This window comes from Podarcis raffonei, chromosome 8, assembly GCF_027172205.1.
Source record: "Podarcis raffonei isolate rPodRaf1 chromosome 8, rPodRaf1.pri, whole genome shotgun sequence".
NCBI lineage: Eukaryota > Metazoa > Chordata > Lepidosauria > Squamata > Lacertidae > Podarcis > Podarcis raffonei.
Genome location: NC_070609.1, coordinates 79,387,505 through 79,410,336, shown reverse-complemented (window position 1 = coordinate 79,410,336; position 22,832 = coordinate 79,387,505). Strand labels below are relative to the sequence as shown.

General features: G+C 46.6%; 1 protein-coding gene across 1 annotated transcript in view; it reads right to left on the bottom strand.

Annotated features, from left to right (window-relative positions):
- Positions 1-3,199: 3,199 nt before the first annotated feature.
- The window catches only part of NBL1 (NBL1, DAN family BMP antagonist), a 34,317-nt gene continuing 14,684 nt past the window's right edge, over positions 3,200-22,832 (bottom strand). The window contains exons 2-4 of the mRNA XM_053401031.1: positions 11,103-11,297; positions 7,962-8,073; positions 3,200-3,663 (exon numbers count right to left, since the gene is read on the bottom strand). Of these exons, the coding sequence (XP_053257006.1) occupies positions 3,421-3,663; positions 7,962-8,073; positions 11,103-11,269 (522 nt within the window). The 5' untranslated portion in view covers positions 11,270-11,297 and the 3' untranslated portion in view covers positions 3,200-3,420. The remainder of the gene's footprint in view (positions 3,664-7,961; positions 8,074-11,102; positions 11,298-22,832) is intronic.

Here is a 22,832-nt window from a genome sequence, read left to right as displayed (position 1 = left end):
GCTCCTTGACGTTCATTTGGAGCCAATGTGTGTCCGGAAATAAAGGGCGGTGGAATTGAAAGTCTCGTGTCGCTCAGGGGTGGAACATCTGCTTTGCGTGAAGAAGGTCTCAGGTTCGTATCCCAATGGCATCTCCAGGTAGGGCTGGGAAACACACACACACACACACACACACAAACACACCTGGTATCGGAGATTTTGAAAACCTGCCGCGAGCCAGTGCAAGCAGCACTGAACTAGCCGGACCATTGCTCTGGCGGAGCTGAAAGCATTCTCCTGTGTTCCTTCATTAAGTGCCCTGCACGCAAAGAGGCTATGAGAAAGGTATGCCATTTGCTTCCCCAAAACTCACAGAGGTGCTTTGCTATCCCTGAGCAGGAAACTCTTTCGGCTCTGCTTTTGGCAGTTGCAACCCCAGAATTGAATGCAGAGCTGTGGCGGCTTCCCAGGGAACTGCAGAACTAGGGTGGCTTCTCTTTTTACCCCTTTTTTAAAATAAATTTTTATTGGAAATTTTATTTACAACATAACATAAGGTAAAGGGTAAAAGGACCCCTGACCATTAGGTCCAGTCGTGACCGACTCTGGGGTTGTGGCGCTCATCTCGCTTTGCAGATCAGGAGGTATAGGCAGCCAGGGAGACCTCCCAGGTGCCTGCATGTCAATCAAAGTTCAGGGGAAGACATCATGAGTTAACTCCTCCCCTTATGAGATAACACCTCCCCTGGGGCATTTTCAGATCAGGAAGTGCAGGCAGCCAGGGAGGCTGCAGATCAGGAAACATGGGCAGCTGAGGAGACCTCCCAGATGCCTGCATGCCAATTAAAGTTTGGCAGGGAAACATAAGTTAACTCCTCCCATTATGAGCCTACACCTCCCCTGGGGCATTTTCAGATCAGGAAGTGCAGGCAGCCAGGGAGGCTGCAGATCAGGAAACATGGGCAGCTGAGGAGACCTCCCAGATGCCTGCATGCCAATTAAAGTTTGGCAGGGAAACATAAGTTAACTCCTCCCATTATGAGCCTACACCTCCCCTGGGGCATTTTCAGATCAGGAAGTGCAGGCAGCCAGGGAGGCTGCAGATCAGGAAACATGGGCAGCTGAGGAGACCTCCCAGATGCCTGCATGCCAATTAAAGTTTGGCAGGGAAACATAAGTTAACTCCTCCCATTATGAGCCTACACCTCCCCTGGGGCATTTTCAGATCAGGAAGTGCAGGCAGCCAGGGAGGCTGCAGATCAGGAAACATGGGCAGCTGAGGAGACCTCCCAGATGCCTGCATGCCAATTAAAGTTTGGCAGGGAAACATAAGTTAACTCCTCCCATTATGAGCCTACACCTCCCCTGGGGCATTTTCAGATCAGGAAGTGTGGGCAGCCAGGGAGGCTGCAGATCAGGAACCGTGCAGCTGGAGAGCCTCCTAATGACTGGTGTTTTAATGTATTTTTAATATTTTGTTGAAAGCTGCCCAGAGTGAGTGGGGAAACCCAGGCAGATGGGCAGGGTATTAATCATCATCATCATCATCTTGTACCAGGATAAGATGTCATGCATCAATTCCTCCTATGGTGGGGGCAGGTCAATTTCAGCATAGGAAGATCTAAAATGCTGCTGTACCATCGCCTCTCTCTTATGTGTCCAATTCTTCTGCCCCTTGTATGACGCTATCTTAGACCCACGGAAGTTGCCGCACATGACTGACTTAAGCCTGTTACTCGCAGTGGGTCTACTCTGAGTAGGACTTAAATGGAAGCAGCCCCACATAAATATTTGCACTTGGATTTGCATTCTGAAAGCACTATATTGTCTCGCTCGACAAAAGACCCGGAGTGACACGGTATGTGGTTGTTGGATCTAATTTATTTAATTAAGAGGGATGAATAACACAACAATAAAGGTGGAAATATATATAACGTGTGTGTGTGAGAGAGAGAGAGAGAGGCCATGAAGAGTGTTGTAGTCAGAGCAAGGAGAGAGGCTGGGTGTACACAAAGGCAAGAGTTCGGATCTCACGCTAAACATTCAGTGATTAAGACGTTTAAAAATTCAAGGAAAGGTTGAGCAAGATGGCAGCCTCTTCATCCAATAATCTGACTCACATCAGATTCAGATCACGTTAAATTCCCACAGAAAAGGCTGTAGCTCAATGGTAGAGTATCTGCTCTTGTAGGCAGAAGATCCCAGGTTCGTTCCCCAACACCTCCAAGTAATTGTGGGAATGTCCTCTGCCTGAATTCCTGGAGAGCCGCTGCCGGTCAGTGTTGGCAATCCTAGGTTGGATGGACCAGAGGTCTGTCTTGGAATAAGACTACCTTCTGTGCACCTCCTCATTGATCCAGCCCTTTATCCATAACCACGAGGGCTAGAATCTTTAGGAAAACCAGAACCCAACGACAAGAGTGTCTGCTTTGCATTCAGAAAGTCCCCGGGTTGACCCCTGTCATCTCCAGGTACAGCTGAAACCCTACTGAGCTGCTGCCAACCAGTGTTGACAATATTGACCTAGATCTGACTCGCTAAAAATGGTCTGGAGCCGACCTACCTGTTTCTTCCCCCTCGCCCAGCGCTCTCCAATAAAATTTCCTTTGCTCCCTTCTATCTTCCGTTCATTAAAGTGCTGCTAGGAAGTCAAACAGGGGTAAGCAAAGTGGTGCCGTCCAGACTCCAGCTCCCAGCAGTCCCAGCCAGCATTGCCGCTGTTCAAGAATGATGGGAGTTGGAGTCCAGCGACTTCCGGAGGGATACGAGCTCGCCAGCCCTGCATTAAAAGAAGGCAGAGTTGTGATGGAGGTAGCCAGGGGCAGTGAAGGCAAGTGAGGGCAGAACTCAAACGTGCAAGAAATGTCTCGCTTCTGCTGCTAAAAAAGCACCAAAGGGGAGAGTCTCTTTTGTCAAAATGTGTTTTTGGGGGGGGGTTCAGTCCAGCTCCTCCGAGATCGGTCCTCGATTCCCCAGTGGCAGAACCGGACCCACGGCGTCTGTGGTTCCTGCATCGCAAGGAGGTCCCTTCCAAGTCTACAATTCTATATGTAGTCTTCAGAGAGAAATGTCCTGATGGAAAGCCAGAAACCAAGAAGCCGCCTTGGATGTCTTTGTTTCAGGTGTCCACCAGACCTTCAAGAGGAAAGGTCCCCAGAGACCTCTCTCTCATTTTGCCCTTCCCTCTTCCCCCCTCCAATATATTAGAGCAGTGTGCAATTTCGTCAGTGATGCCCTCCCAACCACCCCCTCCCCCAGTTCTCTCGCCGGTTGCCAGCTTGTCCCATTGGCCGCCCCCGGTGAAAGGTCCGCCTTCAGCTTGGCCTCTGCTCCCCCACGACCACGTTGCCAAGAGCAAAGCATGATGGGTATTTGAGAGGCGGGGGGAAAGTCGTCAAGGCCTGGGCTGAAGGGGCAGTTCACCCCCCGGAAGGCCGGAGGTCAGTCCTTGGCCTCGTCTTCATGGTGGTGGTTGGAGGCCTCTTCTCCTGGATGGTGGTGGCCGTAGGGGTGGGGGTGAGGACCCTCAGCCGGCAGGTTCTCGTCGCCGTTGACGTAGACGTTGAGGAGCGCCCCCTCTTGGCTCTGCTCCTTTCCACATGCCTGGCAGCTGCAATGGAGGATCTTCTCCACCAGTTTGTCCACCCTGGGGATATCTTCGTTGCTGGGGCAGTCCAATGTCACCTGGGGGAAGGAGAAGACATCAGAACACACAGGAAGAGCTTGGCTGCTGGATCAGGCCAATGGCCCATCCAGTCCAGTCTCCTGTTCTCACAGCAGTCAACCTGTAGGAACCCCTCAAGCAGGACCTGAACTCAAGACCCCTCTCCTCTCCTGCGGTTCCCACCAGCTGGTATTCAGAAGCACTGCTGCCTCTTGCCGTAGGTAGCCCTCAGGGCTATTGGCCATCAGTGGCTGCCTCCTCCCAAAATTTGGCTCACCATCTTTTTTCAGAGAGCCACCACAATCATCTAACATACAACACCGGTCCTGAAAGACCTACCGTATTTTTCCCTCTATTACACGCAGATTTTTTCTCCTAAAAAGTAAGGGGAAATGTCTGTGCGTGTTATTGAGCGAATGTGTGGTCCCTGGAGCTGACAAGCGCGAGTGAAGGCAAAAATCAGGCAAATATCAAATCGTCCGGAGAAGGGAGGAAAGTAGGAAGCTGCTGCTTTCCTGCATTCTGCCTCAGGGTCTTACTGCCCACCCGCTTCTGTTTCCTTACTGTGTTTGCTCAAACGGAACAAAGAGCAGAGAAAACCCCTCCCCTCCAGGCAAGCAGAGCGTCCTTCCTTCTAATTCCTCTCCGTGCGTCTGGGACTCGAAGGCAACATGCAGGTTGGTGGGGGGGAGAGAGAGAGAGAGAGAGCTGGCTGGCTTGTGGGGGGGGGGGGACTTTTGCCTTCCTTTCCTCCCTCCGGTAAAACCCCTCTCCTGCATTCTTAGCCAGCTGCTTCTCTGCACACCCCTCTCCTTGTCGCTTCTATGTTTTTCCTTCCCTCCCTACTTAAAACGTGGTTCCAATCACGGATCCACATGGATCCTCAGGATCTTTGCATTGAGTCACCCCAAATTCACCATCAGATCACATAGCAATGATCTGATGCAAAAACAGGGCTGCAATGGTGCAAAAACATGGTTACAAAGCACGGATCCACATGGGTCCTCAGGATCTTTGCATTGGGTCACCCCAAATTCACCATCAGATCACATAGCATGTCCATGGCTACAGCCTGCACCAAAAAAATCACGCACCCACTGTTGCCTGGGGCTGCAATGGTGCAAAAACGTGGTTACAAAGCATGGATCCACATGGATCCTCAGGATCTTTGCATTGGGCTACCCCAAACTCACCGTCAAATCACATGTCTGTGGCCGCAGCATGAAGCACAAAAATGATACATCCACTGTTTCATTCAGAATTTTTTCCCCTTGTTTTCCTCCTCTAAAAACTATGTGCGTCTTATGGTCAGGTGCGTGTTATCGAGCGAAAAATACGGTACATTGGCTCCCAGGACATTTCCAAGCACAAGTCAAAGTGTTGGTGCTGACCTTGAAAGCCCTAAATGGCCTCAGTCCAGTATATCTGAAGGAGTGTCTCCACCCCCATCGTTCAGCCTGGGTGCTGAGGTCCAGCTCTGAGGGCCTTCTGGTGGTTCCCTCCCAGTGAGAAGTGAGGTTACAGGGAACCAGGCCCTCTGGAATGCCCTCCCACCAGATATCAAGGAAATAAACAACTATCTGACTTTTAGAAGACATCTGAAGGCAGCCGTGTTTAGGGAAGCTTTTAATGTCTGATGTCTTACTGTTTTTTAATGTTTGATGTTTTATTGTATTTTTAATATTTTGTTGGAAGCCGCCCAGAGTGGCTGGGGAAACCCAGCCAGATGGGTGGGGTATAAATGATAATAATATATTATCATCATCTGAGAACATCATGAGCTCTGCTGTTGGGTCAGGTCAAAGTTTCATCATCAACCTTTTATTTGACCGTCAGTCAGAAAAAAGTACATTTGTCAATACACAGTTAAAACATCCAGGAAGATTTTAGAACTTAGCCAACACTAAAATGGGCTAAACAGATAGCCCCATATCAATACAGTCAATTATAGTCTTGCGACGCTTAAAAGCTAAAAAAAAGAAATTTGGCCACCAAGGAAGGTATAGCTCTAGTGACATTATTCATCAAGTGTAAAACCTGGTTTTCTCCGGGTAGAAAGCTAAATTGACATAGGAGTGGGTCTATAAAATTTTGTCTAAGCTCTGCATAAGAAGGGCAAGTCAAGAGAATGTGTTTGGTGGACTCAACCACACCCATGGCACAATGACAGGTTCTCTGGGCGTATGGTACTCCCCTGTACCTTCCCCACAATATCGCAGAGTCAAGGACATTTAATCTAGCCGCTGTAGGAAGTCTGCGGTATTCCACATAGTGGATTTCTGCAAGGTAGGGGGCTGGTATGGTCCGATAAATCTGGTCCCCTAGGAACATCTCTGGTTTTACCTGGGCTATGTCCTCTTGTCTGGCAATGTCACTCAGTCTCCGGGAGATCACAGCTCTAGCTTGATTGTACGTCATAGACTCAAAGTAAAGGTGAGACAATCCGCAGGATTGAACCTCGTTAATGACCTCCCTTTCCCACGATGATTGGAAATCGTCCCTCAATATCAAGGGGGCAAAACCCACTGGTTTAAAACAAAGCTTGAGCCATAGCCAGAGCTTTGTCTTCAAGGCCACATACCGTAGAGCTTGCCAGCCGACCTCTAATCTCATAACCGCACCTGCTACCGAGGGGGGAATCCTAAGGATGGCTCTAAGGAATCGCGTTTGGATAGAATCCAGTTTCAAAAAATCCCTACGGGAGCCTAAAGAGATGCCCACCAAAAGAAGGGGGAGGACTTTCATTTGAAAGAGTCTCAAAGCTATCTTCACTGATTGAGCCTGATTCTTAGCATATAGAGATCTAATCTGGATGGCTGCTTTAGATGCATTAGTTGTTATATAGTCTCTATGGGCCAGAAAAGTCCTATTTGACCGTATTACTTGTCCCAGATATTTAAAGCAGTTAACCTGCTCTAGGGGGATCCTGTTCATCGACCATCGATGGAGTCTCGGTCGGGCAGAGAAGACCATGATCTTGGTCTTAGCATAGTTGGGTTGGAGCTCATGCTGATCACAGTATCAAAGTTTCATCTAGTCCAGCTTCCTGTTCTCACAGAGACCAACAAGATGCTGCTTATGGGAAACCTGCAAACAGGATCTGACCATAAGAGCACACTTGCCTTCCTGCTTTTTTTTGAAGCAGCTGGTATTCAGAATAATTGCTGCCTCCAACCATACAAGCAGAGCATAGTGATCTCAGTTAGTGAATTTCTCTAATCCTCTTTCTAAAGCCATTGCATGTAGTACCCATCGCACGTATTGTATGGACCTAGGGGCGAGGTCTAATAAGAAACTTGAGTCTGGCTACCAGATCAGTGGCCTACTTAGCCCTCATCCTGTACTGACATCGGCCAACCAGATGCAACAGCAACATTCTTCCCACTTGTGATTCCCACTCTAGCCCCTTACTTGCCTCCACACAAATATTCCATCTATTTATTTATTGGAGAAGGGATGCTAATGGGTATTCAGCGAACAGCCCTTCTTGGACAATCGCCGCACAAATCCGCTCCACTTCCCAGTGGGGAGGAGTTGCGGTGGACCGCGTGGCCACCCACTGGGGACGGGGGACTTTGTCCCCCATTGCCTGGGGGATCCCGTCCACGTCAGAGCCCAGCCAGCCAATCTGCCGGCCGGGGGGGCATGGCCGGGGCCATTTAAACGGAGGAGCGAACCAGAGGACTTCCTCTTTGGCTTGCTTCCTCAATCACCCTCCCTCCCTCCCTATTTTGCAGGTTAGGCAATGACCTTGCTATGGACCTCGGTTGGTCGCCTTGGTTGTCTGAGGGGCCTGGTAGGAATTTTTCCACTTGGCAAATTGGCACTGGCCACTTGGTTTTCGCCTACCTCGTAGCAATCGTCACAACTTTGTTAGGGTTGCGGTTAGGCATTGTTTGAGCTTGTGTGGGGGAGGGGAGGTGTGGCCATCACCTGCCCCTCCATGCTTAAGGGTACTCCGTTAAAGGAATCCAGGGGTGTTGATCTAGTCTGAAGCCCGGCTGGGGGGCTAAGGCCTTGACACGAACCCGACGGGAACACCAGAGGGAGCTTGAGTTGTTACGGATCGACAGGGCTCCCCCTACCAGTGGCTTACCCTTACTGGACTTCCTGCACAATGGGCAGGAGTCAGATATAGTCAGGTCCCATCAATGCCTAAGCCAATACCGCTCACATACTGTAATTTCAATAAAGTTGTGGCCAAAATTTGCCCAATAACATAAACCTAATATCTGTGTCCTTGTGTGAGTTATTTCCAACGAGGGGGTGGCTGCGGGGTCTCGACACGCAATTTTCCATCCTGAGCGGCATTACTTACCACTTCCCACATGGAGAGGGCTGGCATGCAGGAGTCGCAGTGCACCAGGGATTCAGTGGACTGTGGGAAGGTGTTGGGAACGCTGTAGCTGAAACACTGCCCCAAGCAGGCTCTGCAGACGAGAGGTGAAGATTAAAAAGGTAAAGGGACACCTGACCATTAGGTCCAGTCATGACTGACTCTGGGGTTGCAGCGCTCATCTCGCTTTATTGGCCGAGGGAGCTGGCGTACAGCTTCCGGGTCATGTGGCCAGCATGACTAAGCCGCTTCTGGTGAACCAGAGCAGCGCACTGAAATGCCGTTTACCTTCCCACTGGAGCAGTACCTATTTATCTACTTGCACTTTGACGTGCTTTCGAACTGCTAGGTGGGCAGGAGCAGGGACCGAGCAATGGGAGCTCACCCCCTCGCGGGGATTTGAAACACTGACCTTCTGATCGGCAAGTCCTAGGCTCTGTGCTTTAACCCACAACGCCACCCACATCCCAGGTGAAGATTAAGGTAAAGGTAAAGGGACCCCTGACCATTAGGTCCAGTCGTGACCAACTCTGGGATTGTGCGCTCATCTCGCTCTATAGGCTGAGGGAGCCGGCGTTTGTCCGCAGACAGCTTCCGGGTCATGTGGCCAGCATGACTAAGCTGCTTCTGGCGAACCAGAGCAGCACATGGAAACGCCATAGGTGAAGATTAGGAAGATGCTAAAAGCCTGTGAGATGAGGGTTTGGTTCAGAATCAGGGAGGGTGGTGTTCAGGAGCGCCAAACTTCCCACATGGATTGAGACCATCCCTTGCCTCTTTATTAAGAAACCAGAAGCATTTTTACTTGGCATTGTAGGAGATGATATAAATAGAAAGGACTGTAAGTTGTTTGTATATGCAATGACAGCAGCAAGAATATTATTGGCACAAAAATGGAAGCAAGAAGAACTACCCACGAAAGAAGAATGGAGGATGAAACTGGTGGACTATGCAGAACTAGATAAATTAACAGGAAGGATTCGAAACCTGCAGGACCAGAGATTCTCAGAAGACTGGAGTAAATTTACGAACTATTTGAAAAGCAATGGTGATGAACAGATTACGCGAGTAGGTTTGCAAGAAGTTTTGTAAGGTGAATTATTTGAAATATTGCAAGAAAGATCATGAGGAACATTATTAGTCAAGGATAATTAAAGGTAATATGAAATTAAGAAATGGATAATAAGTGATAAAGAACGGAAAATCATCAGAGGTGTTGACGGAAGTCTAAAAATATTGTATAAGATGAGAAGTTATGTTGTATGACTGTTGGAACTGATATGTTAGAAAATTAATAAAAATGTATATTAAAAAAGAGAGACCATCCCTTGCCTTCACTGCCCCTAGCTACCTCCATCCCAGCTCTGACATCTTTTAATGCAAGGATGGGGGAACCTGCAGCTCTTGAAAGGTTTCTCAACTACAACACTGGCCACTGGCAATAGGCTGGCTGCATCCATTGGGGACTGAAGTCTGAAAACAGCTAGAACTAGGCCATCACTTGCCTTCACTGCCCCTAGCTACCTTTAATACAGGGAAGGGGACCATTGGTCATGCTGGGCCCAAGCATGGCCAACAGGTGGTGCTAGAGAGCAAAATGGAGTCCTACAACAACTGGAGAACGCCAGGTTCCCCTTCCCCAAACTGGACCATCACTTGCCTTCACTGTCCCTAGCGACCTCCATCACATCTCTGACTTCAGTTGTTTCTGGACTCCAACTCCCATCTACCCTCACCATTAGGCCTGCTGGTTTTGATTGATGGAAGCTGAAGCCCAACAACAGCTCAAGGACCATAGATTCCACATCCCTGTTTGACATCCCTGCTATCTTGGGTTCTCAACATTTTTTACTTACTTATTATTCTTTTATTTTGAGCGTTTGTTTAATGTCATAAAATTTATATACTGCTTGATTGTAAAAACGACACAACAACACCCGCCTCAAAGCGATTTGCAAAAAGATAAAAACAAAATTTTCGGTAAAAACAGTTATAAACAGCAACTTAAAACATTTTTAAAAATGAAATAACCTAAAAAACATTAGAATACATGTGGATATTCTACATATCTGGGTAGGCTTGCCTAAACAACAATAACAAAAATTTTTAGCAGCCACTGAAAGCAGTATAGTAAGTGAAAGAAAATAAAATTATTAAAGGTGACTGTCTGATATCAAAAGGCAGGGAGTTCCAAAGGCTGGGTGCTGCCACGTTAAAAAATTGAGTTCTTACAAATGTGGAACTATTAACAGTGCCATGTGTGCCACTTTTCGTCACGGCGGAAAATTACAAATTGGTTTACAGCCACGATGCTTTTACTTGTGATAAGTTAACAGGAAGAGGCAGAAATTAATTTCCGGAGTCGTGCTGGCCAGAGCTGGTGGTGAAGGAACGGGTTCCTGTGCAGTCAGTTTGAAACTGACTCAACCCCCCCCTTTTTCTTCTTTCTCCAAGAGAGCATTTCTAAAATGCATTAACGAGCTGTTGAGCAAATGCATAACAAGAACACAGCTGTATAAACAAAGCTCTCTCCTTTATCAGTCACGGCAAAGGATGACCTTGGCTGTTCCAGTGGAGTAGGGATGGCACGTCTAGGTCTTATCTTACATTGTGAACACACAGAATGCACAAACCTAGTCTGGGAACAGCGCCAGAGTGTGTTCTTGGAGTTGGTGACCTCTTGCTCCAAGATAAGAGTATAGGAACAGGAATACCCTTTTATGGTCAGAAGTACAGGAAGGAAAACCCTTTTATGGTTAAGAGTACCGGAGCAGGAACATCTGTGATGTCAACCTGCGTGTACAAGCTGACGTGGCTGGATTCCTGGGGAAGGGGGGAGAGGGTGCCTGGAGGTTATATATACTGCATGAAATCTCTCATTTCTTTGGACTTGCTGTGGACTGACCACGCAAGTGCCTTTCTGCTGCTCCGGAGAGCAGAAATAAAGAACTCTTTCTCTGAAGGAAGTCATTTGACTTCCTTCCTTCCGTCCGGGAGCAACGCTCACCCTACCAATTGGTAAAGTCCAATAAGGCTACAGTGGAAGTTGGGAGTGCGAAACAGCTTGGGGAAGATGGCTATGGGAGATCTGGAGATGTTGGATCCATTGGCCCAGTACTATACCTGTTCTGGATGGATTTGGACTCGCACCCGCTGTGCCCAACGATCTGGGTGATGTTCTTCGCCTCGCACCAGGCGCTCTTGTCCGGAAAGAGGGCCAGCTTGCTAATGGGAGGAGGCGCCGCCAGGATCAAGGCCGGGACGAGGGTGGTCACCAGGAGCTTCAGCATCTTGGCCTTTTCCAATGAAATCCTAGAACTGGGGGAAAGGGGTTCAAGAAGGATAAGAAGCGTCAGAACACCAGAAGAATCAGCATTATATATTCATATTGTATCGTATTTTCTTGGAAGAAAAGCAATGACAAACCTAGACAGCATCTTAAAAAGTAGAGACATCACCTTGTCAACAAAGGTCCGGTTAGTTAAAGCTATGGTTTTCCCAGTAGTGATGTATGAAAGTGAGAGCTGGACCATAAAGAAGGCTGATCGGCGAAGAATTGATGCTTTTGAATTATGGTGCTGGAGGAGACTCTTGAGAGTCCCATGGACTGCAAGAAGATCAAACCTATCCATTCTGAAGGAAATCAGCCCTGAGTGCTCACTGGAAGGACAGATCCTGAAGCTGAGGCTCCAATACTTTGGCCACCTCATGAGAAGAGAAGACTCCCTGGAAAAGACCCTGATGTTGGGAAAGATGGAGGGCACAAGGAGAAGGGGCCGACAGAGGACAAGATGGTTGGACAGTGTTCTTGAAGCTACCAGCATGAGTTTGACCAAATTGCAGGAGGCAGTGGAAGACAGAAGTGCCTGGCGTGCTCTGGTCCAGGGGGTCACGAAGAGTCGCGACATGACTAAATGACTAAACAACAACAACCTCGTATCGTATCATAAAACCTTTATTGGCATCACATACAACATCCAAAACAAATCAATACAGAATTGCCACTTCCCCAGTGGCACAATCATTTGCTAAAAGAAAGGAGGCAGAGCAGTCTATCGTCACATCTCTAGGTCTCCAGGGAGATCAGACGTCTGCAGTGTATTTCGTCGACAAAAAACCCCAAATAGAGATATTTAGCCACTAACTTGGTGAGCTCCTGATCATTCCCCAGTAATAGAAAATGTATGACCTCCGACTCTGGTTTCCATTTGGGGATACAGAGTTGATCTAGAAATTGCTGGCGGAGATCAGCATATAGTTTACAACTGAAAACCATGTGTATAAGGGTTTCCACCAGGTGCTCTTCACATGGGCAAGTTCTTTCTCCTTCCACCCTGCCTGAGAACCTTCCCCAAAGGAGGTTGGATGGATTTGAATTAAACCTAGCCAGCAAAAACGCCCTTCTTTCTTGAGGGTTAAGCAGACATTCAAGGTATTAATATTATATCTATATTATATCACAGAGTCGTAGAGTTGCAGAGTTGCATGGGACCCCCAAAGGTCATCCAATCCAACCCCTTGCGATGCAGGAACCACAGCTAAAGAATGCCTGGTAAATGGTCTTCCAACCTCTGCTTAAAAACCTCCGGTGAAGGAAGTCTTTTGTGCTAGGAGATTCTTAATCTTACCTGTGGAATAGACGATGCTGTAAAGAAACACATTCTGGTTCCTGAAATACTGTGCGTAGGAATGTAATACAGTTTGGTACGGAAGAGAAATATTTGATTTAGGCATTTTAGTCGGGCAGGTTAGACCATCAGAGCAGGAAACTCCCTTCTAAACTACAGTTCCCTTCCATTTCACCAACTCACCACCTAAAACAAACTTGTAGTGAAGGACTTTGTCCATGGAGTTTTCTTGGCAGGGATACTGGAGTGGCTTGCCGGTTCCTGCTCCAGGTGGATCACGTTTGGTCAAAACTCTCCACTATGACCTGTCCATCTTGGGTGGCCCTGCACGGCATAGCTCATAGCTTCTCTAAGTTATTCAAGCCCCTTCGCCACAGCAAAGGGAGAAAAGCAATGACAAACCTAGACAGCATCTTAAAAAGCAGAGACATCACCTTGTCAACAAAGGTCCGGTTAGTTAAAGCTATGGTTTTCCCAGTAGTGATGTATGGAAGTGAGAGCTGGACCACAAAGAAGGCTGATCGCCGAAGAATTGATGCTTTTGAATTCTGGTGGTGGAGAAGACTCTTGAGAGTCCCATGGACTGCAAGAAGATCAAACCAATCCATTCTGAAGGAAATCAGCCCTGAGTGCTCACTGGAAGGACAGATCCTGAAGCTGAGGCTCCAATACTTTGGCCACCTCATGAGAAGAGAAGACTCCCTGGAAAAGACCCTGATGTTGGGAAAGATGGAGGGCACAAGGAGAAGGGGACCACAGAGGACAAGATGGTTGGACAGTGTTCTTGAAGCTACCAGCATGAGTCTGACCAAACTGCGGGAGGCTGTGGAAGACAGGAGTGCCTGGCGTGCTCTGGTCCAGGGGGTCACAAAGAGTCGGACACGATTAAACGACTAAACAACAACAATGAAGGACTTGACCGGGAGTTGCCATGGGCAAGTGGGAATTGCTTGCTGGCAAGTGGATTAGGGGCATAAGAATAGAAGAAGAATCCTGCTGATCTAGTCCAGCATCTTGTTCTCACAGGGTCCGACCAGATGCCTCTTTTGGGAAACCTGAAAGCAGGATTCGAACACAGGAGCAATTCTCCCCTGCTGGCAACTGGTGTTCGGAAGCATCTGTTCTGCCGGGACAGGGCTGTAGCTCAGGGGCAGAGCATCTGATTTGCATACAGAAGGTCCCAGGTGCAATCTCTGGCATCTCCAGAGACCCCTTGCCCCAAACCCCTGGAGAAACACTGCCCCTTAAGTGTGCATGGGGCAGTTTCCCATGTTTCTAACAGAAAGCCGATATTTCAGAGTGTGGCCAGTAGGTGGAGCTCCAGGGCAAGACAAACTAGGAAGTTCTGGTGTAAAATCTATTTGGGGGAAGACGGTGGCCAACATAGGAGCCAATTCCTAGGGGTTGAGGTCCCTCCACCCCCCCATAAAATATTTGAGGGGGGCCGCCCCCCAAAAAAATTAATGAGCATTGCCATTCAAATAGTGTGCATGTGCTGCATCATGTGACCTTTTTTAAAAAATTAAAATATAACTTTATTGAATAATACAATCAATTTTCCAGACATATCTGCAAAAACACAATTATTTACATATTTGCCAAACATAAAATGTGAAAGAAGATAAAGAGTAAGAAGAAACGAAAAAAGGAAAAAAGAAAATGCTGTTTTCCATAAACAGTAATTCCAGAATTACACTTACACACACTATAAAATACAAATCTTAATTAAAATATCTTAAGAGTCTTCCACCACCTAAACCACACTTCTTTTGTTATTTAATTCTCCTTTACCTCTGTTCTTCACTTCCATCCCTTTAGATCCCTTAGGAACATCATGTGACCTATATGCAGGGTGGGGTTTACCTGCCCCCCCCAACATTATTTTTTTTTATAAATGTTTATTAAAGTTTTACAAAACATATATCACATATAACAAAACAAGAACAAAAACAACAGACAAAAGATACACACTTAACAAGAAAAAGAAAAGAAAGAAAAGAAAATTCCACTTTTAAATTTCAAAATTCCATATCCCTCTTTCCTGACCTCCTCACATCTCCCTTTTTTGTATTCCTCTTTATTCCGTCAAATTCAGCAAATTCTAACCCTTTTTCCGATCTTATTTATAATTATATATTTCCAGTTATTATGTCTCTAATTTCCCTTATCTTGATCCTTTACTCCACCTTATATACTTTGACATAATATTATTCTAGTCATACCCCCTCCTTTTTAAAAAATTCTTCTTTTCATAGCTCTTTTAACCATATTCCAAATGCCATGTTACCTTCACATCCCACATCATTTTAACACTCAAACATTTTACAATATTTTTGTAGATAGTCCTTAAACTTTTTCCAGTCCTGTTCCATCAGTTCTTCTCCCTGATCACGGATTCTGCCAGTCATTTCAGCCATCTCCATGTAGTCAATCACTTGCATCTGCCATTCTTCCACGGTGGGTAGATCTTGTGTCTTCCAATACTTGGCGAGAAGTATTCTTGCTGCTGTTGTTGCGTACATAAAAAAAGTTCTGTCTTTCTTTGGCACCAATTGGCCGACTATGCCCAAAAGGAAGGCCTCTGGTTTCTTAGGAAGCCCCCCCCCAACATTTTATTCACGTTAGCATCCCTGGTTGCCAACTGACCAAAGAAAAATCTTCCTGGGAAGTTCTTCTGCCTTTAGTACCAGCAGAATGTGAAGAAATTGGCTCTTCGCCAGCATGAAGGGAAGCAATATCACCATCTCAAAAAATAAAATGAATTTAAAATAAATTACGTGGGGCTGATAATTTTTCAGGTGGTTTGAGACAGTGGTAATACGTCTCTACATGCTGCCAAATACAGTGGTACCTTGGTTTGCATACGTTTTGGATTACAAACACGTCAAACCCGGAAGTACGTATCCCGGTTTGCAACCTTTTTTTGGATTACAACCCATTCTTTTTGGATTACAATTTTTTTGGGGAGGCCCCATTGGCGAAAGTGTGCCTTGGGTTACAACCTGTTTTGGTTTACAAACGGACCTCCGGAACGGATTATGGTTGTAAACCAAGGTACCGCTGTAGGCCATTTTTATTTTTATTCCATCCTTTCTCCCAGGAATGAGGTGGTTTTTTTTATTATTATTATTATTATTATTATTATTATTATTATTATTATTATTATTTTATTTTCCACACCACTTTATATTTTTAAGGGAAAAAATTCAAAGCTGTTTAGAACACATTAAAACACGCATAGGCGAACTCGGCCCTCCATATGTTTTGGGACTACAACTCCCATCATCCCTATCTAACAGGACCAGTGGTCAGGGATGATGGGAATTGTAGTCTCAAAACATCTGGAGGGCCGAGTTTGCCTATGCCTGCATTAAAACATCAAATAAAACAATCCAGAGTTAAGGAGACAGTGTCCTCAAAACGTCGTTGGCAAGCTTTAAAGCAGTAGATCAATTAACCAGAGCTTTAGCTGATTAATTAGTGAGCTCCTTTGCTTCTGGTGTGTTATGGTCAACAGAAGGAAAGAGAAAGTTTTGGACAAGCTCTGTTGCAGCAATTAAGAAGACGCCATCCTCAACACATGATTTGCACGCTGTAAAATCATCCCTAAACTTAGACCTTCACTTCCCTTCACTGCCTCCATTACTACTATGTGATCAAAACCATTTTGATCTGACCGGAGCGTTGGGAAGGAACTGTCACTTTCTAACATAAAGAATGCGTGCCATTGGTTCTCAGGAGTACTATGAAATCCATAACCATTGGGAAAGAAATTGAAATTGAAACAGCCACTATTGCAATGCCGTTATACAAAATCTGTGGTACATCCCCATTTGCTGTGATTCCTGCATTGTATGGGGTCAGACTAGATGAGTCTTGGAGTGCCCTTCCAACTTTCCAATTCTGATATTCTATGAATATCGTGTCCAAAATGGATATTGTAGAGTTGGAAAAGGTTCCGAAGAAAGGGCAACCCAAAATTTTAACAAGGGTGGGTGGGTGTGGAGCGACTCCCTTACGAGGAAAGGTTGGGGCAGCTGGAGTGTTTTGGTTCAGAGAAAAGGTAAGAGGCAAAATGATAGAAATTTATAAAATTATGGACAGCATGGAGAAAATGGATAGAGAAAGGGTTTTTTCTCCCTCTCTCATAACATCAGAATTTGTGTACACTTGGTGAACCTGGATGTTGGAGGATTTGGGATAGATTTTGTAAAAACACCTACGGAACTCACTTCCACAGGAAGTGGGAAACGCCCACCAACCGAGATGGCCTTAAAAGAGGATTAGACAAACCAATCCAGCAAATTCTTCTTGTGGTCTTACAATATTACAGTGGTACCTCGGGTTACATACGCTTCAGGTTACAGACTCTGCTAACCCAGAAATAGTGCTTCAGGTTAAGAACTTTGCTTCAGGATGAGAACAGAAATTGTGCTCTGGCGGCGCGGCGGCAGCAGGAGGCCCCGTTAGCTAAAGTGGTGCTTCAGGTTAAGAACAGTTTCAGGTTAAGAACGGACCTCCGGAACGAATTAAGTACTTAACCCGAGGTACCACTGTACAAGATATAGTAGACTTGGTAAACTCTCTGGCTCTTCTTGATTTTGCATGTTAACATCTCACACCGTTTTCAACGTTGCTCAGCTACAAGACGTGTTTTTAAAAGGACTCGTTCATTACTTTTTTCTTGGCATCGCAAGCTCGTGCCCTTTAAAAAAACAAACCAGCCACTTGCAAGTCTTTGCACTGAGATGTCAAGCTGGGGTTCCCTGCACAGACTTGCCCCAAGAGGATTTCGTACTCCACGTTGGCACGGGCAGAAAACCAGTCTCGGGTACACAGGCAAGATGCAACTGGGTACCCAAACAGACATGTATCGACACGGACTCTTGCCCAACCGCCCTTGTACGGCAGCCAAGGCGCAAAGCCATGAGCAGCCCTCAATCACCACCCTCCCAATCTTTCCCAGATCTCCCTTCCGTCATGCGAGCTCAGACCCGCATGGACAGATGATGTAAGCAGGCCTGGAGCTTTCAGGGTAAAGAGGACAACATCGAAAAAATACAACTCCTACACTCAGGATGATCTGATGGAAATGTCGCCATACAGGCATTGGAAATGGCGCTGGGATGTTGCACTAAGCGCATACCCTCCAACCTTTTTCTGATGAAAATAGCGACATCCTGTTTATATTGCCATTAAACTTCCCTCCCACTCCTGTTTATTTTTAACAATATCTCTCAACTTTCACAGTGCTTCTTGAAACCCCGCCAGTGTTGTTTGCACATCACATATTCTTTTCAGATATTCAACAAATTTCCCCCAGTCCTCGATGAACTTTTGGTCTCGAAAATATCTAATTTTTCCGGTTAGTCTGTCCAGTTCTGAATAGTCAGTCAGCTTCAGTCTCCATTCTTCTATTGTCGGTATTTCCTCTTGTTTGCATTTCTGGGCCAGTAGAATTCTTGCTGCTGTGACTGCGTAATTGAGAGGTAAATATGGATGTTTGCCAGAGAAGCTGAAGGAAGTCCAAAAAGAACCAAATTTGTGGAAATTTTGATAAAATTGTATATTTGTGTTGGAAAATTAATAAAAATTATTTATAAAAAAGAAAGAAAGAAAGAAAATAGCGACATCCTATTCTATTCTTGTTGTATTTATATTGTGCCCATCTGATTGGGTTGCCCCAGCCACTCTGGGCGGCTTCCAACATACAGTGGTACCTCGGGTTACATACGCTTCAGGTTACATACGCTTCAGGTTACAGACTCCGCTAACCCAGAAATAGTACCTCAGGTTAAGAACTTTGCTTCAGGATGAGAACAGAAATTGTGCTCTGGCAGTGCAGTGGCTGCAGGAGACCTGATTAGCTAAAGTGGTGCTTCAGGTTAAGAACAGTTTCAGGTTAAGTACGGACCTCTGGAACGAATTAAGTACTTAACCAGAGGTACCACTGTATATGGGACGTGGGTGGTGCTGTGGGTTAAACCACAGAGCTAGGACTTGCCAGTCAGAAGGTTGGCGGTTCGAATCCTCGCGACGGGGTGAGCTCCCATTGCTCGGTCCCTGCTCCTGCCAACCTAGCAGTTTGAAAGCACGTCAAAGTGCAAGTAGATAAATAGGTACCGCTCTGGCAGGAAGGTAAACGGCGTTTCCATGCGCTGCTCTGGTTCGCCAGAAGCAGCTTAGTCATGCTGGCCACATGACCCGGAAGCTGTCAGCCAGTAAAACGAGATGAGCGCCGCAACCCCAGTGTCGGCCACGACTGGACCTAATGGTCAGGGGTCCCTTTACCTTTACCTTACCACTGTATATATAAAACATAATAAAACATTAAATTTTTTTTTTTAATTCCCTTCAGACGTCTTCTAAAGGTTGTCTAGTTATTTATCTCCTTGACTTGGGGGTTGCAAAACTCCACATCCTCCAACATTTCTCTGATGAAAATAGGGGTGAAAGCGGGACATTCCAGGATCCGTTCAAATCTGGGACTGTCCCTAGATTCAGGATCAATGTTAGAAACTGAAATAGAAAAGCTAGGAGCTAAATTGCACCTTAAACCTAGGTTATAGGAGCAACAACAGAATGTCTAGGCGAGCTTTTTTTTAATATCAAGAATACAAAGCTGAAAATGAACTGCAGCTGAAATCTTATATTCATTTTTCACATTGTCTAGTCCTCATCTGAAGACCGGGGTGGGGGAAGCTATACTTCCCCTGCCCACCCCCCTAATATTCTTAAGAGGATCTCTTCTCCAGTCTTCAGAGAGTAGCTGGAAGAGGGGTGGGGCAGGAAAAGGTCCTCCTTTCCTTCCACTCTGCAATAATGATAATAATAATAATAATAATAATAATAATAATAATAATAATAATAATAATATTTTATTTATATCCCGCCCGCCCCAGCCGAAGCCGGGCTCAGAACGGCTAACAACAGTAAAAATAACACAGTTTACATAAAATCACAATCAATTAATCTGAAATCTTAGGCGCAGCACTGCTCCCAGAGCTCAGAAACAATGCGCCCAGAACAATGGGAGTTTCGAATGCTGTCCGGGATGCACCAGAAGTTTGTCTCAGGACAGATAAAATACAGGACATTTTCAGGCCATGAACAGTCAGACTGTGGAAATCTCCTGTCCTGACCCCTTTATAAAGACCTGAGGAATGAGATCATCACTCTTACTCACCATCCCAGGCCACCCATCTGCGGCCACATTGTTCTTTCTGTTATCAGATCAAAATGATCAGACAACAGCAAAGGTTGCTAGGTTTATCGAGGGTGCAATGAGAGTAAGGGCCACTATCTGAACGATAGTCTTGAAAATTTGATTGTCCTTTTTATCCATTGTTGTCTTTTTAATTGTATATATTGCTTGTTTTATGTTGCTATGGCCGTTGGCTAATGCAAATAAAGTTTATCTATCCTATCTGTCAGACTGTGGAACTCGCTGCAAGAGGAAACGGTGATGGCCACCAACTTGGATGGCTTTAAAAGAGGATGAGGCGAATTCATGGAGGAAAGGACTATATCAGTGGCTACTGGCTCTGCTCTGTCTCGATGGACAGAGCAGTGACGCTTCTAAGTGACAGTTTCTGGAAGCCCTGGGAGGGTAGAGGGCTTTTGTATTCAGTTCCTGCTTGAGAGCTTCTCAGAGGCATCTAGTTGGCCACCATGAGAACAGGATTCTGGGCTAGATGGGCCCCTGGCCTGATCCTGTTGAAGACTCTGCTCATGCCCTTGAGCTTCTCCAGAAGGCCTTCTTTCCTAACCCCAAGTGGAGGCCAGTCCAGAATAGCGAGCTGCAAAGGGCCCCTGGCTCAGCGACAGAACACCTGCTTTGCATTCAGAAGGTCCCGGGTTCAAATCCTTAGCATCGCTAGGGAGGGCTGGGAAAGAAACCCCAGGAAGCCAGGGCAACTATAATACAGTGGTACCTCAGGTTGCAGACGCTTCAGGTTATAGACCCTTCAGGTTACAGACTCCGCTAACCCAGAAATAGTACTTTGGGTTAAGAACTTTACCTCAGGATGAGAACAGAAATCGCTCGGCGGCAGCTGAAGGCCCCATTAGCTAAAGTGGTACCTCAGGTTAAGAACAGTTTCAGGTTAAGAATGGACCTCCAGAACGAATTAAGTTCTTAACCCGAGGTACCACTGTACTTAGGCTCAGATTTGGTGTGAAGGTTTCCTGTGCTCCTATCCCAGAGCTGCTAAAATATCCTCATTCTGGGGTCGCTTAATCCTGCAGGGAGTGTGGCGTCGTACATTTAAAACACCATTATGCCACTTTAACTGTCATGGAGAATCCTGCGAATGGCAATTTCTTAACAGCGCTGATCTCAGCGAGGTACAATCCCCAACACCCAAACGCCAGAGTGGTGCATGCTCTAGTTACCTCCCGCTTGGACTACTACAATGCGCTCTACATGGGCTACCTTTGAAGGGGACCCGGAAACTACAACTAATCCAGAATGCGGCAGCTAGACTGGTGACTGGGAGTGGCCACTGAGACCATATACCACCGGTCCTGAAAGACCTACATTGGCTCCCAGTACGTTTCCGAGCACAATTCAAAGTGTTGGTGCTGACCTTGAAAGCCCTAAACAGCCTCGGTCCAGTATGTCTAAAGGAGCGTCTCCACCCCCATCATCCTACCCGGACACTGAGGTCCAGCGCCGAGGGCCTTCTGGCGGTTCCCTCACTGCGAGAAGCAAAGCTACAGTGAACCAGGCAGAGGGCCTTTTCAGTAGTGGCACCCACCCTGTGGAACGCCCTCCCACCAGATGTCAAGGAAATAAACAACTACCTGACTTTTAGAAGACATCAGGGAAGTTTTTAATGTGTGGCATTTTGATGTATTTTTAATCTTTGTTGGAAGCTGCCCAGAAGCAGGGTACAAATAAATTATTATTATTATTATTATTATTATTATTATTATTATTATTATTATTATTCCCAGGAATCTCCACGACTGTTAAAAGTGGTACAACAGGACTATAAATGCATTGTCCTTTGCCTCAGGATGTTTTGCTGCCTGGGGCAAAGGACAAGGTCCCCCTCCCCTCCATTTGACACCCAGAATGGCTTTTGGGGGGTAGTCCTCCATTTGAGGGCCCTTTGGGTCCCTTCCTACCCTACAATTCTCTGATTCTATGTCCTAAATAATGAAAACTTGACAGATGCCTTGATGTTGCTCATCAACAGTTAGCCACCAGCATACCGGTCATAAATACTCCCTGTCGCAGTGAGATGTATTACATTTCCATTTAAAGGACAGATCTTCTTTCTAAACCTACATCTGAAAGGGTTAATCTCAATACTATCTGCACCTAAGCTAACTTCTGCAGTTGTGGTTAAGCAGCTAGCAAAAAACCGCAATTGCAAGCTGGGAGCTACTTCCTCTTTCTGCCGGCTAGCAGGAAGCTGCAGAAACGCAAGAGACAAGGAGCACACAAACAAGGGAGGGAGGGGGCTTAGCTAGCTATATGCCATATTAGGGAGTAAGCTAAAACTTGCCAGCTGATTGGAGAAGGTTTTGGGGAAGCTTGGGGGAGGGAAGGGTGTTTTCAAGGTATAAGAAAGTTTGCAAATGTGAAATTGGGCGTAGCCAGTCTTTGGAGAGGACTCCACTGGCTGCCTCTGCGCAGATCTCAATAAATCTCTTTTCTCTGACCAAGAAGTCTCTGGAATTGTTTTTCCCCTCTGGCCACGGGGTTGGCGGACCGCTGGACCTCCGGGTACTGCTAATCTAAGGCTTCATTTTGGGGGCTCGTGTCCGGGATGGGTCCCCACCCCACGAAAGGTGGACCGAGGGGCCAGACTCGACCGGGTGAGCAACCAGGACCAGCGCTCGCAATCTCCAGCGCGCACCCTGCCAGTTCGTAGGGGGAGATCGCCACGCTGTGCCTGAGCCGAGACACCCAGTCGGGAGAGAAAAGAGGACGGCCGAAGGAGGGGTCCGCAGCGGAACAGGTAAGCCCAAGGGAAAGGGCGTGGTAGGAAGCCTGATCAGCTTCCCCTGGCCGTGAGCAGTAGAGTGCCGCCAGAAAAGGGATAAAGGGTCTGGCTGTGAGCAGTAGAGTGCCGCCAGAAAAGGGATAAAGGGTCTGGCTGTGAGCAGTAGAGTGCCGCCAGAAAAGGAACAAAGGAACTGGCCGTGGCAATAAGGTGCCGCCCCGCCAGACGGGAAAAGGGAAAGGGGAAACAGAGGGAAAATTATTTTGGTG